The following is a 17,702-nucleotide window of genomic DNA, read 5'->3' as shown; positions in this document are numbered from 1 at the left end:
CCAAATGTGCCACCATTATGTATACAAAAACTTAAATTGTTGACACTCGTCCTTAAAGTGTTGATATTCTTTCCTAAATTGTTGCTGCCCCCCTCTAACTCATCATTCCTTTCTACGGGTATAACTAACTGGTACGTTTAGGAGCCTGGTTGGTAGCGATAATAGCACCACCACCAAACTGTCCAATAGTGACATCAAAATAATTATAGGGCTAAACATAAGAGTTTGGTGAAACATTTTTCAAAGTTGTGTAGGCCTCTATAAGCAAAGTGCTAAAGTTCGTTTTGAAAAGGAAGGAAGTTTCTCCAACTTTCATGTAAAAAAAAGAAGAAAAAAAATAATCTTTTTGAAACTTAAAGGGAATCTATACGAAGTGAAGCTCGCATGTGCTTCCTGTTACCAGAAGTATTTGATCTGTGTACTCACAAACTTGTGGACACAAAGATTCAAAGATATTCACAAATTTATGCTTGTAAGATATATAGGGATATTATAAAATTGTTAAGAGAAATGCTTACAATTTTTTGTGTAATCTGTTAATATACGCTGTAGACATTTTAGAATACAACTAATATCTTTTTTAGTCACGTTATAGCCCTTTAATGACAATATAGAAATGTAACGTGTCTACGTGTTTCCTTCATATACATAGGCCAACCAGGTGCTTTAAATTTGATCATAAAAATTCATATTAGGTCATAAATGTCACCGAGCTCACACTGTACTGCGTTTTGCAAAATAAATATTACTCTAAAGTATATTTTTTTTATTAAATATCAGACCAATTTATACTTTAAAATGACAAACTTTCTATAAATAAAGCAGTAAAAATATAACAACGGAAACGTCAACTAAATGTCATAATCGACAATGAAACATACATGTCAGTGGTTCTGTGAAATCCTCTTTTTTACAGATAAATTGTGTACACCCCTTGTAGTTGGAAACTTATACATATATCCCTGCGACCTGTGTGTGTACTTTGTGGGTCATTTCATCTGAGATATTCTCAAAAACCACAATGGTACAAAAATATAAAATCGTTTGGTTTGAGCAAATATCCCTTTCACCCCTATATAGTCTAATTGCCTAGACACGTTCACTCGGCGTTCAATAAACGATAACATCATAAAAACCAGTAGCTAGAATTTAAAAATATATTATAACACGAATTGGAATGTTAATGGTAAAGAGAGGTGTGACATTTCGTTCCGGAAAATTTAGTTTTGAACCCCCCCTCACAGGTCGGTCGCATTTGGTTAAAATTCGTATAACCGTCGAGTGAACTATAAACCAAACGGATAGACTTTATTACCGCAAATATACAGTTATTATTATTAATATTGTTTCAGAACGAGTCTTGTTTATGGTTTTGTAAATATATTGTAACTAAGGAAACGAGTCAAATATTGCAGTTTTTGCAATAAAACATTGGCGTTTTGGATAATTTACAGTCATTTTTACCTTTCTTTAAACTTTTTAGATTTATGTTATTTTCTGCGTTTCCCGTTTCGGCATTAAACCATCCTGCTTGCTTCACTATCTCAGAAATGGTTTCCTCTTTTATTTGTGCATGGAAATTGCAGTTACAGGGGGGGTGCTCTCCTAGAGCCCCCGACAGGGACACAACGAGGGGTCCTTTAATTATTCATCGTCGGGAATAAACTAGCATGTCTGTTATACATGCACCGCACGTATATAGCGCGTGCTTCAAAACTCAACCAGACACGACTTTCAAAAGAGGGATACTCGATATGTCAACAGTATGAAAAGATTATTTTTGGAATCCTTTCTTTTATATAATTGCATAAAATAATTACATTTCTTAAATATTTTAACTATCAAGAAAACCTTCTTCGACGAGTTGCACCAATTTGTATATTCAAAGAACTCGACTGAGAAATCATCAATAATTTCAAGGCAATTCCTGGAACATCGATACAAAGGGGGTAACGGAATGACCCCTTTAAACGCATTCATCATACATGACCCACAGTTGACCCAAGATTGACCCGCACGTGACCTCACATATCTGTCATACACTACTGAAGATTTAAAGTGATGATGGTGATGAAATTGCAAACATTTTGAGTTGAGTTTAACTCTATGTAAAACTTGTTCTGTTATTCGAAACTCGTAAACAAATGCTAATAGTATCATTCGCCTGAGTCAATTTTAATAGGTTTTAAATTCCGTTTTTATATATTTTATAATCGTTCATTTGTACAACACGACTAATATATCACGCCCTTATACTGTGAGGTATATAGTGTGAGGTATACGTATTTATCACGTGACCATCGACCAGAAGTCAGCTTAACAAGTCAATAGGTCTGTTATAGGCTGTTGTGGTTTCCTGTATATAACATATTGGAAATGAATTATGAATTTCTCAAGGACAAATAAATGTTGAAGTTTTTTCTGTGCGCAATATTTGATATATGAAATGTCAAATTTGTCTTATTAACTTCAAATAAAATGTTAAAAAACCCACGACACGGTGGGCGGATCCAGTATTTTACAATGGAGGGGGTAATGGCTCTGGGGTCTTTGAAACCGAATCTAATGTAGGCGTGGGTCTGGGTTTACCCCCTCCCTCACGCCACAGAATAAAGTAGACGCAATATGGTGTATTTTAGGGCATATTCCTGCTCTAATTTGGGTCTATAATTAGGTTTACACGCAAGATTTTGTTAAGAACTATACCGTACTTTTCTGGGGTTTTTTTCTGTTTTTTAACTTGAAAAGGGGCGAGCGCCTTTACGGGATGTCAAAATTCAAAACCATTCTATTTTGTTATCGTCCTTGTTATTGAAACTCTGAACACTTCCGAATATGTGCTGTTCTTGAATTTTGTATTCTATTTTGGTCTTTGAGAAAAGTACATTGTGACGTCAAACATGGAACACTCATCAAATAACCCAGATCTCTCTTTTATCCGTTTTTAATTATTTCACGCGACTCATTCAAAATAATTCAAACAAAGATGTACCTTTCTTCAATCCTTCTTATATTAATTAACATTCCTTTGTACACTTGCGTGTCATTTCCATAGAGGATTGTTTTAGTAAAGGAAGTTCAAACATTCCCCAATTAGAAACGAACAGAGCAACGGATTGTTGTGGGTATAGTTCATATATAACAGCGCATATTGTTGTTCAATGCAGCGTCAGATTCCTGTGTCAACAATCTTATTTCAGAGTAAAGCCGAAGATATCTCTGTATATATATATATATGGTTATGATAATGAGTATGTTCCAAAGCACAAAATATGTCCTTCCCTATCTTACGTTTCATTGAGTTATTCTTAAAGGAGACACAAACCCACAACTCATTATTGGTCTATGTGATAGAGATGACTGTCATGAACAACTCCCCCCCCCCCCTCGCCCTCCCTCCCCACCTCCACAGCCAAGGAGACACAAACGAACCTATGATTATTGATCTATGTGATTGAGATAACTGTCATGAACAGCGCCCCCCCCCCCCCACAACCGCCGACCTCCCTCCCCACCTCCACAGCCAATGAGACACAAGCCCATTTATCATTATTGGTCTATGTAATAGAGATAACTGTCATGAACAAATTCCCCGGACAGGTACGAAAAATCTTGTTTCCATTTTGGGAGGGAATCACCGATTTAATGTTACTTCACATAAAAGGCCGAAGACTTGATCAAGTCTAAACATGACATCATCGAATAATCTTCACTTTTCATGACATCGGTCAGTTTTAATAACGCTGAATCTAAAATACTGGATCATAATTGTGATTTAATTTCGACATTTAATTGTAATTACGCGACATCACTGTGACATCATTAATTTCAGTTAACATCACTGCTAACAATTATTCACCTTTGAATGTGTGAAAAGACAACAAACGACAGAGACAAAGCTAGTGTTTCAGATCCCAAAGTGGCTCTATGACGTCACATATTTACATAATGACAGCTCCCAGAGACAACTCTTATAATGTATAGGATATCTCTCAAACATAGGAAACATTTTCTTAGCCATTGTGGAAGGGGGGGGGGGGGGGTGTGAGTTGCTCTTCACACAGTTCCTCTTTCATATGAGCTATAGATGATGGCTGGGTTTGTATCCCCTTTAAATTGTTTGAGACCTTCGTGGCTTCTCATCAAGCATACAAGGCAAGTATTTTTTGACAACCATTCCATCCGATTTATGATTGCACAATATTATTTGCTTCGCTTCCTCGGTGACAGAAGTTTTCAACAACAAGATTAGTACTTTTGCACTTTTGTTCACCCTGTCCATTTGAAAGGTGACGTTTTCCAATTTGGAGGCAAAATCCCGCAGGGAATAAGTCCCCCTTTATCAAACCGCGAAATAGTTCGCTTAGTCCGTCCCTTTGTTTCGAAGATTTACGAGTCCGAATTACACGGTCCGTTTCGACGGAAGCGAAGATAACCAATTTCGGAAACTGGAAGCGCTTTTTCTCCCCCCAAAATTGAATAAAAAATGAAGCAAGTAAGTAGATTGAGAATTGTATCGAAATTAATAGTTTTCCTTGGGTTGACGTCATTCGTGGTAACAGGTGATTGGCTAGCTTCAAATAATCTGTAATCCCACGTGACTGGTTTCCAGCGTGTATAAGCATGGAGCTATAAACGAGAATAGCTCCATGGTATAAGCAACAATATCTCAAAGTTATGAAAAGATCTGTAAATTTCTCAACAATCCAGCAACAACGTCTCTTTCAATAATATAAACCACCACCACCGTTCCCGTTCTCAAATACTTTGAGACCACCCATGAAAATCCCATTTGCCTTCGAAGCATTTATGATAGATGTCAGCGTACTTTTCTCGACGAAATAGGTTTGAAATCAAATACTAGGGGCCGCCCAAAGCGGGCTTATCAAAATTGTGAGAGCTGTTACTGACAGGTAAAATAACCAGCTATTGATACACGATGAAATGCCAAAGCTGTTTCAAATCTCGGCAAATTATTCGAAAATGATGAAAGCAAAATAAAGGGTCGTTCCGCATTCGAGGCTTAAAGATGGTTTTTGTTAAGAAAAAAACAAATCTAGGCACGCTTTGTAAGTTTGGCAACCAGGCAATATACCGTCCAATTTAACATTTTTGGAGACAGTTATGATTAGGAATAAGCAGTAGGCTTGTTTTGGGTAACATCGTAGTCTCGGAGGGTGTACGATTGTTCGAGAAGTTATCTCGATTTTTGTTGTAAACGTTCTAGTATTCTTGGCGAACGATTTGTTTTCTATATTTTCTATATTATATTTATTATATTAGACGACTTGAAAGGAAAATATTTGAGCGAAAACTTGATAGGCTTAACATGGAACGGGATCGAAGCCAATTTCTTTTTTTGAGGTCCGGGGAGGCGGATGGAAAATAATGATGTTCTTTCCTGGGTGGAGCGTGAAAGAGTGGGTGTCCCCTCCCATATGAGAAATATTAGTTTGGATGAAACATATTGCTAGCATTTCCAAAATTTTAGCTACGTATCGTTTTCATTTTTATCGTGTGTTATCAAATGTAAGTCAAGTTGGAAGAAAGCCTGCAAGTTTTCGGGATGGGGGTGGGGTGGGGGTGGGGTGGGCATGTCCCATATGCACCCAGTGGCTACGCTGGGCTGCGTAGGAAGTCATATGGTCCTAAGTTGGGGCGTCTCGCGTTCTATATGTGCGTTATGTCCTATGATGATACCGGGATCCACGTATAGACATTATGTGTACACTATGTGTACCAAACTGGCTAAACATATAAACACTAATTACAATTGTATACTTTAACTAGCTACTTAGCAAGTCATAGTCGTTTGTGTGAAGTTTCGTGGTGATACCTATGGGGTACGTGCACTAACGATATTGGAATTCACGCACTTGTGTGATTATGTAGGCTACTTCCAGACGGCTACTCGCATTAAAATATATTTATAAATTTACCGTCAATGCTTTAACATTTGTCCCACGATTAAGTTATATAGGCCATTTCCCCCTTTATGTGTGTGTGTTGGGGGGGGGGGGAGGGGTGTGTATTGTTGTATATAAACCCCGAATGTTTAGTTAATATAATCTACAATATGTGGGGTTCTAGGTCGCATGCACTTGTAGAAATCACGACAAAGTTTAATCGCATCGCTGTATGACGTCACATTATACCCGGCGCTATTTTACCAGGGGCTTAGTACAAATACAACGTACTATACTGTTGTCTATATTGTGCACCCTTTTAAAAGATAACGCAACTTGTGTTCAAGAGATTTAAAAAAGAAATGATCTTCACCTAAAAACTATATAGCTTACAGCGAAATGTTATCTGTAAATGAATCGAATTGTATACCATTTTGGCGAGAAAGAAATAACTTTCATTCCAACCACTTCACACGTAGAGAGTAGAGGTAAAACGGCTACATTATCTCAGTCACGAAAAGCAAGCATACAGTTCCTTTAACAGATTTTACCTTATTGAGAAAACAAAAGACCTTATACAATCACGTGACTCCTATTGTTCGAAATATTATCAGGAGGCTTTACCCTAATATTAATGTCTTTTTCAAACTCAAGTTTCCCATAAAGTTTGTTTGAAAAGGGACCCAGCGGCCTTCAATTCGTTGTGCGCAGTCCGTAAATTACCACGTTACGGTGATGTGGGAAACATTGCGAGACTATAATCAAAACAGGTTTTTTGTGTATTTCATCTGTTTTTCTATCCTCTCATAATATTAAACTTGGATACAATCCAATATCATTTTCAATTACCTTTTATCACAATTCACACCCGTAAACTTTTGCTTTGTAATCTTAACATTTATTGTGAGGGAACAAAAAAATTGGAAATTCCCAGGTAAGCATTAAGAGTTTTTTTTTTTACATTGACGTCACGCAGCGATGGAAAACTTAATCAAATACAGCTGCGTGTAACTGGTTAGGAATGGAAACTTAAAAGTGGAATCTCAGCTCGAGTGAAATCGTTCCTCCAAAATATACTTTCATCGATACCTGCAGTGGGAGTACAACAACATTTGCACGAGTACAAGTACAAACTCAAACTCTAGCAGACAGTCTGAGGGGAGGGCACAAAATTTGACTGATGTTCGTCATTGGAACGGGTATAACGGTAGCGAAAGAGGATATTTTGGTTTCGGTAAACGGGTGTAGGTGTAGCTATAAGTTTTCCACCTTCATGTGTGCAGTACAACTTTGAATGTTGCCAGTGTATACGACTTAATTGCGTGTTTTCTAAAATGTAAGTCATTTGGACGGAAATTCGGGGGAAGGGAGTGGTGGAAGGGAGTGGGGGTGGGGGGGGGGGGGTAAGGAGACACACTCCTCTATGCTCCCAGCGGGCCTGTGCGTATCATTAACGGTATTAAACCTTTACAAAATACATGTACATAATAGTACGTGTGTCTTGGTATACAAGCATGGCTCTATCTTATACATTGACCCAAGAGGAGTTTTTTTTTTCATTTTTCCTTTAAGACGACAGTCTAGGTCCGTGAGACAAAGGGAACTTGGACGAAAAGTGTCAATCATGGAATCAAAGCTATAGTTGTTCAGAAAATATGTTTAGTATGGATAATGAGGAAAACCTTCTGAGAAGCAGATCACATCATGCTATGAAAAGAAGTTGCCAATCGAGTCGGCCTATCAAATAGCATCGCTATTTCTTTCTTTCTTTTTCCAATTTTTTGGCCCTTACGTCTTCGTCCCTGAAAATGTCTGCGTGTGGGTGGGGTGGGGGTGGGGGGGCTTTACCATGTCACCCCTCCTCCCTGGGAACTCGCCATTACTGTTAAGGGTATATCCGGCTCACTCCCTCAGTAGATTATCCCCACGGTGACATACTCTTGATATATATTGCTAATCTGTACACAGTAACAAGAATATCACCATGAAGTAGTAACACTGGTGTTACCGTAAAAAACGCTTACAATGATCGTAGAAATTTGTTGTGTAAAAACCGTTTGGCGAAAATTGTGAACAAATAAGTATTCAACCGTATTATACATTATCATCAACATGTCAAAATCGGACGGTAACAATAAAACAGAATAGGGACGCATGCACACAATGTGTATCAATGTCCGATCGAAACATTTGCACGTGCAAAATTCTTATAAAAACTGACTTTGCAAAGTTAGTTTCGACTGAGCAAGTTTAGACGACTGAGCGATATAAAAGACAAAATAGTGGCGCTATGTAATTTTAGTGATAGCTGCGGGTTTATCTTAGCTTCGACCTACACTTTAGTTCAGGTCTCACTATAAACTAACGTCCAAGTTTTTGGCGGAACTTTGAGTGGTCCGACGGTGAGGAGGGTGGGAGAGTAATGTGTCTTACAGTCAGACCTGATGTTGAGGGAGGAGGGAGAGTGATGGAAGGGGGGGGGGTCCAAGGGGATACATCCCTGGTCCGTTTTTAATTAGGAACTGGGGATAATATATGGGATAAAAGATATGTATTCTCGTTTTGGTTTCAATAATATATCGGTAATAATATATAATAATATATAAATAATAATATATAGCGTGGTAACATAATTGTCGCAAGTGGCCTACGCCTAACTCTCCACGCCCCTACTTACGAACATATTTCCAATAATAGAGTGTCAAGTACTACCATGTAAGCAACGGCAACAAGAACAATATCATCATTAACAACAACAACAACAACAAAGAAACAACAACAGAGGACACATACAGTTACCACATTTACCCCACTTCTTACCTATTACAATGAACTATACTAACGTGCACCAGCTGTCAACGTATACACTAGGCCTACAACAATAGACTATTCAACTTTTGGGAAAATAACATGGAAGAGGACCCCCTCCCCCCTTACCCCCTTGCCCCCGTCATCCTTCAGAAGACATCAACGTGATAAGTCAGTCTAGCTCATTCCAACAACACTCATTGACAAGCTGGAATTTCAGGTGTTTCACACGGGTAAGATAAAACTATAATCCTAGTGACCGCTAGCAGATCGCATCTAAACTATCAACAAATAACCTTCCCTTAGGCGACGGTTGCTTTTTTTGTTGTTGTTCTATTCATATTTTGATTGAATAAGAAACACATCACCTTGATCTTGAGATGTAGGTTTGTTTCAAGGTTTTATGCATCCTTTAACATAAGAAAAATTAACCTCTTGTGTCACTTACTCATTGAATAAACTAATATGGATTAAAACTTTAAAGCAGCTCTCGGTGCCTAGACTTTGATGAACGTTGTCATAACTTTTGGCTACTAAACTTAGTACCAGCTTAAGGACAGGCCCCCCCCCCCCTCCACCCTAGATGTATGGGCCCTACTTACTTCGTCATTAAAGAGTAACAACGGGTTTATAAAGATGAGCGAGAAGATATTGTTTTGCAGACCAAACCGCCTATAACAGACAACTTTTACCACCTAGGCCTACATTTAACCGACAGTAAAAAAAAGGTGTAACTTACTCCGAAACTCTTCCACCCATTCTCTACCAGTGACTGCCGTAGTATTGAAATGAATTCAATGTCTCTCACGTTAACAATAAAATGGTTGGACTACTGAATTCCTCATTCATTGAACCTCTCCGTAACCATGGGCACCGAACATCGGAACTTGGTTCATATCCAGCTGACAATGTCTTAGAGTGTGTAAAAGTAAGTGGGCCTGACGTTTCGATCCTAGCAGGATCTTCTTCAGAGCAGTGGTGTAGCCAGCGGGGGGGGGGGGGGGCAGGGGGGCGGGAGCCCCCCCCCCAGTTGAAATGCTCGCCCCCCCACTTGCCCCCCCAAATGGAATTTATTGACTGAGAAAAAAAACTTGAATGCACACTAAATATGTTGCTGGGCCTATGTGCATATTACCATGGTTTTTGTGCAATTTTTATTCTTTACCTTTTACCTAATTCTCTATCTGCGAAATTGGGTGGCCAAAATAAAAATCACTTCCATGGGAACATTGCCTTGAAAAAGAATTTGACCAAAGCAGCAGCGCAAAAAACGCCACTGTCTCTGTATTGTCAAATGTGGAAACGGGTTGGCAATTTCATTAAACGGTCTCCGCGGCACTCACAAGCGGAGGCTACGTTCAGTTTTATGTTCACATGGTTATCCCTGATCCCTGGATTGTGTTCCGAAATGATTCACACGTGAGTGACGTGTATGGCAGAATGAATATCACAGTATTTAGAAACAATTTGCATATTGACTGAAACTTACAAAATGTTTGCTACGCCTACGCGAACAATCGCGATGTGTTTCCTTAGGCACTTGAAAATTTTCCAAAGGGGAGGGGGACAGCCCCTCCCCTTAAACCCCTCCCCCATATCAGTCACGCAATAAATGTCCCCGATTTCAGTCACGAAAATATGGTCACCTTAATTTAGTCTGTCTGTAATAGGGCGCGAAATTCGTTGATAAGTTCGCAGACAGTCATCAGAATAGGCGAATTAACCTTCGCTAGACTGTTTGAGTGACCCCTAGAAAGTGCAAAAGAAGGGCCCGAAGGGGGAATGATAACATCTTTTGTTGATTGGGGGGGGGGTGGTTACACTCCCAGGCAAGTCAGATATCATGCTGATCATCTTTGAATACTGACAGAAAGAGCATAGTCTATTCAGATTTTTAAAGAGAATTATCGAGGACTTTTTCAGTGATCTGTTTTATCGTTAATAATACCTATGTGGAAATAACATAAAAAGTCAGCTAACTAGAGTGACCATCTGTACCCTACATTGCTGACACAATACCCGATTTGCCACGGTTTGTCATGCAAACTTTTTGGTATGTCTTTTGTACTAGCTTAGTCTGCCCCACCAATCAGACCCTTCACCCCCCTTTGCCCCCCCAGATGGAAAAGTCTGGCTACGCCACTGCTTCAGAGGCTGAATTTATTTAATGTATATAAATAACTGCTGAAGCTGCTCAATTGCGGCATCTCACGTAATTCCACATTGTATTGTCATGAAGATGGATAGGGGGGGGGGGGGCGGGGGACTTACAAGCGAGTTTAAAAATAGAGGGTGCTAAAGCATATTAACTTTAAAAACTTACAGAACTCGAATAACTGTAACAAATTTGTGATTACATGTTGAAATTTGCACAATTTTGATATATATCATGAATTACTCACTTGTCACTTTGCAATTCGACAACTTTCTGCAATTTTCTGCAATATGTACTTAATTTAAAAAAACAATGCAATTTGACGGAATATTTGTCATTATAACTCACATTACCTTTAACAAACATTTTACTACGAAATGTTGAATTTTTGAAATGTCAAAAGTAAACATTTAGTCCTTTTGCAACCAAATGGTCATTTCATAAATGTGTGGAATTGACTAATATATGCAACTATCAACATTTCAAGTGAAAAACAATCTTTTTTTGCAATAAAGTCATTTTCATGAAAGTTGTAGTTAATGTACAGAGAGATCAACATGATTTGATGTAATCGAGAGAACTATCAAAGACTACCTTTCCCGAAAGAAAATGAGGGCGGTATTGAAGAACATAGCATGCATAGACTCCGGATGTGTGACCTGACTAATTCACTTTGGCTTCGGCTTTGAGTAGAATGGTTCTGGGTGCTGCAATGTTGAACGAATCTAACCGTAATAGCAATTATCGACTTTGCGATCCGCGTAATAGTCATTGCCGACTTTATAACCCGCGGTTCCCCTCACAATTTTGCAAGTTTTTTAAGAGTGACTCCAGTTTGCCCTTTCGGGACACCAAATAAAGGGATTTATCCGGTGGTAGACAATGTTAAACTTATCTTAATGCGAAAATATAATCCAATATAAATACATGGTCTGAGATGTCATCAAGCACGCTAATGCTCGGGAACGTTTTACTTGCCTATTATCATTATTTGAATGTATCTTTAATATGTAATACACTTGGAATGGTTGCTTAATTACAACTGTCAATTGTCTCTGTATTTAGATTTTCAAAAACATGTTTTTTATTTTCTTTCTTGTGGGGATACATAAAATTCTGTTGTGGATAAATGGGTTATGAAGAAAATTCAGCTCACTTACCAAGATGGCATCGTTCATTCGACTGTTGCCAGATACGTTCCATACAAAATTTTCTCAGGATGTAGTTTTAACCGTACGATGCTGAGAATTCAACTTTTTGCTCTTACTTTAATATTGCAATGAGTATATGACGTACACCACTAACATATAATGCCACTTCACTTTTACGAGGCAAATATTGCAAATGCCATTTACATATATATCCTTGGCCAATGAACTAGTTGACTATATGAAACAGCGTATGGGTTTTCGTTCGCCCTTGGCAATATGCACAGGGGCGTAGCGAAGGGGTTTTTGTTGGGGGGTGTGGAGAATTTGATTTGCCGACGGATCTGGAAGTGGTGACTGAAATGGGGGAGGGGTCTAAGGGGAGGGTGTGTCCCCCTCCCCTTTGGAAAATTTTTAGTTTTGAAACGTCCTTAGATGCAATCTGGTGCATATTTTAAGTCAAATTTGATTTGCCGACGGATCTGGAAGTGGTGACTGAAATGGGGGAGGGGTCTAAGGGTAGGGGGTCTACCCCTCCCCTTTGGAAAATTTTTAGTTTTGAAACGTCCTTAGATGCAATCTGGTGCATATTTTAAGTCAAATTTGGCACGGAAGAAGCTCCCGTTCTCCTTTTCTCTATTCAGCTTTCCTTCTTTCTTCCCCTTCCGCTCTCTTCACCTTTTCTCCTTTTGCCGACAGACCCAAAATTTGCCGACAGCGACTGAATATGCATACGTGCAGTGGCGATGGAAGGTACTTTTGAGTGGGGGGGGGGGGCTGAAGACTGATGGCCGGCCTGGGGGAGGGGTCTAAGGGAAGGGGGTGTCCCCCTCCCCTTTGGATTTTTTTGCATTTCCAGGTGGCCTCAGATGCAATTTGGTGCAATATAGCACACTTCAACTCTCACTCCATTTTGTAAAGAATTTTGCATTTTCACCTGGCCTTAAATGCAATTTGGTGCTCCAAATGAGATTTTTTTCTCATTTGGAAATGAAAAAGGGGTTTTCTGACTTGCGGAGCGGGGGGGGGGGGGCGGAATGATACTTCCGCCCCCCATATTTTTCACTGGGGGGCTGGCGCCCCCAGCCCCCCCGGTTCCTACGCCCTTGCATACGTACGAAGACAGACAAAAGTCTTATGAAATATACTTTATATTTATCTAAGCTATGAGAATAAAAAGTTCAAAACATGTGTGTACGATATCCATCAAGGGATTTGTTTTCTTTTTTTTCCAATTTATTTTGCATATCATTATAGTATAAACATTTCAGTGATGTTATATGCTTACGTGCCTGATATATTATTTCCCCTCTTTTGTCAAGATCACGTTGGATCATAAAATGAACGGATACAAAATATTTAAATTCTTTTTAATCTTTCTGTTCAAGGATGTGAAAACGTTTATGTATTCAGTGAGAGTTCTGTCTATCAACAATTAACGACTTAATGGTCCTCTCATCTAGAGTAGTCTTTGTAATCTTCGGCTATTGACATTTTTCCCCCTTTCACCATAAAACAATGAAAATAACAGCACGAATAGTGCAAAACCCTTAAAGAGAATTCATTTATTACTGACACTATATGGCATCACATCATATGCTGACAAAATGCAGAGCAGTGATGTACATTTTGAACCAGGATATCTCACACACATGGCAAGATTTTTTTCTTATCAGTCTGAGGATAAAATAATCACCATATGCTTAATGAATACCATTTTGTTGGTTTAAAAAACAAAATTTAAAAAATAATTAAAACATAATTCCTGATAGACAAAAGAAAATTATCTTGTACATTTTATCAAAATTAGCACCTTCTGTCACAGCTAGTCTATATGGAAGTCCTCTTTCAATTATAAATTATTTTCAATACCATAATAATTTTTATAAAATATGAAAATATATATAACTTGTCTCCAAATAAATAAAAGTGGGAGAAGAATCTACTAAGGAATATATTTCATAATGGAAAACTAATAAATATTTACATAATTTACTATTTACTGACTAATAACATAAAGACATATTTTATTCGAAAATGCCCAAGGAAGATGAGGTGGTTAGGAAGGGGGTCCCTATTGTTAATATGAGATATCCAACCCATAAAAGTAATTGTCAGCCAATAAAACTTAAAACCTGCGTTCCTACACTGGTATCATTTAAAGTGCCAATTTGCATTGGGTTGTATAGTAAAAACAGAATATTCGATAGACTTGGACACCATTCAATATAACTAAGTGAAGATTGTAACCATTTTCATCTTTCTATATCGTAACCTAGTTTCAAAGCAACACCAACCCAAACATCATTGTTGCTCTATGTGTAGAAATATAGTAACTGCACAAATAAACTTCCACAAACATCTTATAAAATAATCTTATTTCAATTGGATGATATCACATATTTAATGTTTCTTCACACAATTGGCTGATCACTTGATCAAGTCTAAATATGACATCATCTAGTCACATGTGTTTCAATTGTTTATTGTGTTTCCTTTTTGATTTCTTACAATGGTTACTCTCAAGTAATGGAGATGGTTCCTGTAAGTGTTGAAGACTTGGTCAAGTCTAAATATGGCATCATCTAGTCACATGTGTATCAATTGTTTATTGTTTTTTTTTTCTCTCTTGATTTCTTACAATGTTTACTTCCAGTAATGGAGATGGTTCTTGTAAGTGTGGAATGTAAAATATTGAAAACCTCACAACATGACCTAAATAAATTATATTTCTACTTTGAAAAATAAGAAAAGAAATACAAAGAGAGAGTAAGTAGAAGGTTTACAGTTCCTAGCACCAGTATAACATAACACATTTACAAAATGACAGCTTCCAGACCAGACTTTTAAACTGGGAAATCTCCCGAAAGAGACATGTATGTTTTTTTTTTTTACTGTAGCTATTTGGTGGAGGCTATCAGCTATAGTAACACCTTTTTTGTTAAACAAATCCTCTGACTCTGTGGGCTGCTTCACTAGAAACTGTTAGTTTTCATACTGGAAAAGTTAAAAGTAAAACTTAAACAGTAGTAATGGGAGAGGGGGGGGGGACATCAGATGAATGTGTATACAGTATTCCTAACTACTGCTACCTAATATACTGTAAAGTAAGAGGGATATTCCAGTAGCAGACAATTTTAACACTTTTCTTAAAAAAACAAATCTTGAAACCTATTCTCAATATCTTGTCTATAACTTGAGATTAATGGTTGATTAAGATTTGATGTGTTTTGATTGGTTAAACCATCCCTATAATCCAGGAAGTGGAATCACAGTATGTCATCATGGTAGATTGGATCCTCAAAGCAAATACTTTCTTAAAATGTTATAACCTTCTTTTTGATTTCCTTGAAATGTGATCTGAAAAGTTTGGGTAATATTACTCTGTATCAGGGAGTTCACAACTCCCCTTCTATATGTTTCAAACTTCATGCAACTTGTTTTGTTAAAATATTACATTCCTCTCTTGATAAACTTTATTTCAAAATTGAATAAAGAGAACAAAAACAATTTTCAGTTCAATTGCCATAATGACATCATTAAATCTGCTAATATTGCCAGATGCATTCACAAAATAAATCTCCAAATTTTGAAAAATATATAACTGAGCCATTTCATAAAAAAAAATGTGAGGAGGAGTGTGTGGTTTTGACCTGAAAGGCTGACCATGTGCAGCACAGTTCCATCAATTTTGGTAACTGAGTAATCACTTCAGCCAATTGGATATTCGTTAAAATTTGGAATCTGATTTTATCGTAAATGATAAAATAAAAGTCTTACAATCTACCGACTCAAACGACGTCGTCAGGATCCGTTAGCTTAGCTCCAAATAGTCTTTCTTCGTAGGATGCCAGTTGACGAACGAATCCTGTGTTGGGTGCAGCGACGGAACGCCTTTCCCTGAGAAACCTGTAAGCATCCTTGAAGGAGAAACTGTGGTACTTCATGAGGAAAGCTATGGTGATAGAGCTACTGCGAGAGACACCCATGACACAATGGACTAGGACACGATTACTACCATCCTGCAATGCAGTGGCCACAAAGTCCGCTGCTCGTTCAAAGACCGAAATAAGATTGGCACCTCCCTCGTCTGCAAACTTCAGATGGAGGTATTCGCAAGAATCCTCGAAAGGGCAATCCACTTCAGTCGAGACGTTGACGACGTGAGTGATTCGCAGGTTGTCGATAACCACTCGACTCTCCGCATGGACTGCCCCACCTTGATATAGAGCGCCCTCTAAAACAGCAGACGGGTAAGTTATGATGTTCTTCATCCTCTCCTGTTCTGTGCGCAGCATTTTATCCGAACAAAGGAAAGGTGCGTGGCTGCTGAACTTCCCAAAACCTCCATCGATGAGCTGTACATAAAGACCCTTACCATTTATTCTCTCGTATATTTCCTTCGTCTTGGGGTCGTCCGTGGTTGTACCGTAAACTACGATAATTGCATATTTGTCGCAAACGCCAGTCTCGAGAAGACAATCCTGATCTTCATCCAAGGAAGTGTAGTGACGAGCAGTAATGATATGACTTTCAGAATAAAGGGCATATTCCCGGCAATCGACGATAAGAATGTAGTTAGGATCTGTTATGTGAGGTACTCTATAACCGATGCTTATTAGATTGAATAATTCCAACACTGGCATTATTGACTCTGGTAGGGTGTTAGCAGAAGGAATTCTGCTCACCAGAAATCCATCATTTGTTTTTGTGATAGTCGGTAAGCGTGAGTTGGAAGACATTTTGCTGTAGCTTTGTTCGTTTCCTGGTTGATTTAGATCAGCTTCCTTGTGATGTGGTTCATTTTCAATCAATGGAGAATCAGCTGCATCTGACTGTGTATTCCCTTCAATTGACCCTTTGTTGTTGTTATCCTCATCTACTAATACACTCACTGTAGCTGACGAGGTGCATCCCATGACTAAGGAGGTTTGTTTTTCTAAAAGAGTAAGAAATGGATAAATTATACGAGTTTCATTAAAAAGTTCAGGGACAGTTTTAGGCTAACACAGAGTAACTAACACTACTAACGTTACAGTAACACAATTTAAAGTTGTTTACTGTTTTGTTCACACAGTACCTGTTATTGAAGAATTGGTTTGGCTTTAACTTTGAACAACATATTCCATCATATAGGCGAGACAATGAATATTTTGCAAGTTAATTTACTGGTGGTCTAAGTTAGGTCTAGACCTACACATTATAATGTATAGGCCAATGTATCTAATACTAGTGTAAATTGATCAAACACGGAAAAACCAAACAGATCTACCTCAGTTTCTGTAGTGCATTTTGGAACATTTTATACTGACATATCCGTCAAAATTTCCGAAGTGTTTTTTCTTGTCCCAATTGGATAGGACGATTCAAGCGCATACACCGGCTCTGCCTGGTTAACACATAAAATTCCTACACTTCGTGCACTATTTGCTTGTAAACCTGTCATGACAACGTAACCAGAATATATTGTATGGAGCGCCGTTAAACCTTTCGAAACTGTATTTCATTTGTGATGTAGGCTTACGTGTACGCAAGTTTATTCTGTGCAGTCGTAAGACAAAAGACAAACGAATTGCTTCAACATCTCTTCATTCTATATAATAAGACTCATGGTTAAAAGAGTTGCGTTTGGAAGACAATAATGCTCCAATGTTCCAACACTCAAGCTATTTGGAAACTGTTTTA

General features: G+C 38.2%; 1 protein-coding gene across 1 annotated transcript; it reads right to left on the bottom strand.

The window, feature by feature from the left end:
* Positions 1-13,178: 13,178 nt before the first annotated feature.
* On the bottom strand, positions 13,179-17,443 carry LOC139969168 (probable rhodanese domain-containing dual specificity protein phosphatase). Its single transcript, XM_071974010.1, has 2 exons — positions 17,290-17,443; positions 13,179-16,956 (listed from the first exon to the last, which is right to left on the bottom strand). Exon 2 carries the CDS (start codon positions 16,934-16,936, stop codon positions 15,809-15,811), a length of 1,128 nt encoding a protein of 375 aa, XP_071830111.1. The 5' UTR covers positions 16,937-16,956; positions 17,290-17,443; the 3' UTR covers positions 13,179-15,808.
* Positions 17,444-17,702: the final 259 nt, after the last annotated feature.

The sequence above is a fragment of the Apostichopus japonicus genome, chromosome 6 (assembly GCF_037975245.1).
Source record: "Apostichopus japonicus isolate 1M-3 chromosome 6, ASM3797524v1, whole genome shotgun sequence".
NCBI lineage: Eukaryota > Metazoa > Echinodermata > Holothuroidea > Aspidochirotida > Stichopodidae > Apostichopus > Apostichopus japonicus.
This window is presented reverse-complemented; position numbering and strand designations above follow the sequence as displayed.

Bases quoted from the DNA above. Each gene is read 5' to 3' on its own strand.
- LOC139969168 (XM_071974010.1), bottom strand. From the start codon at position 16,936: ATGGGATGCACCTCGTCAGCTACAGTGAGTGTATTAGTAGATGAGGAT.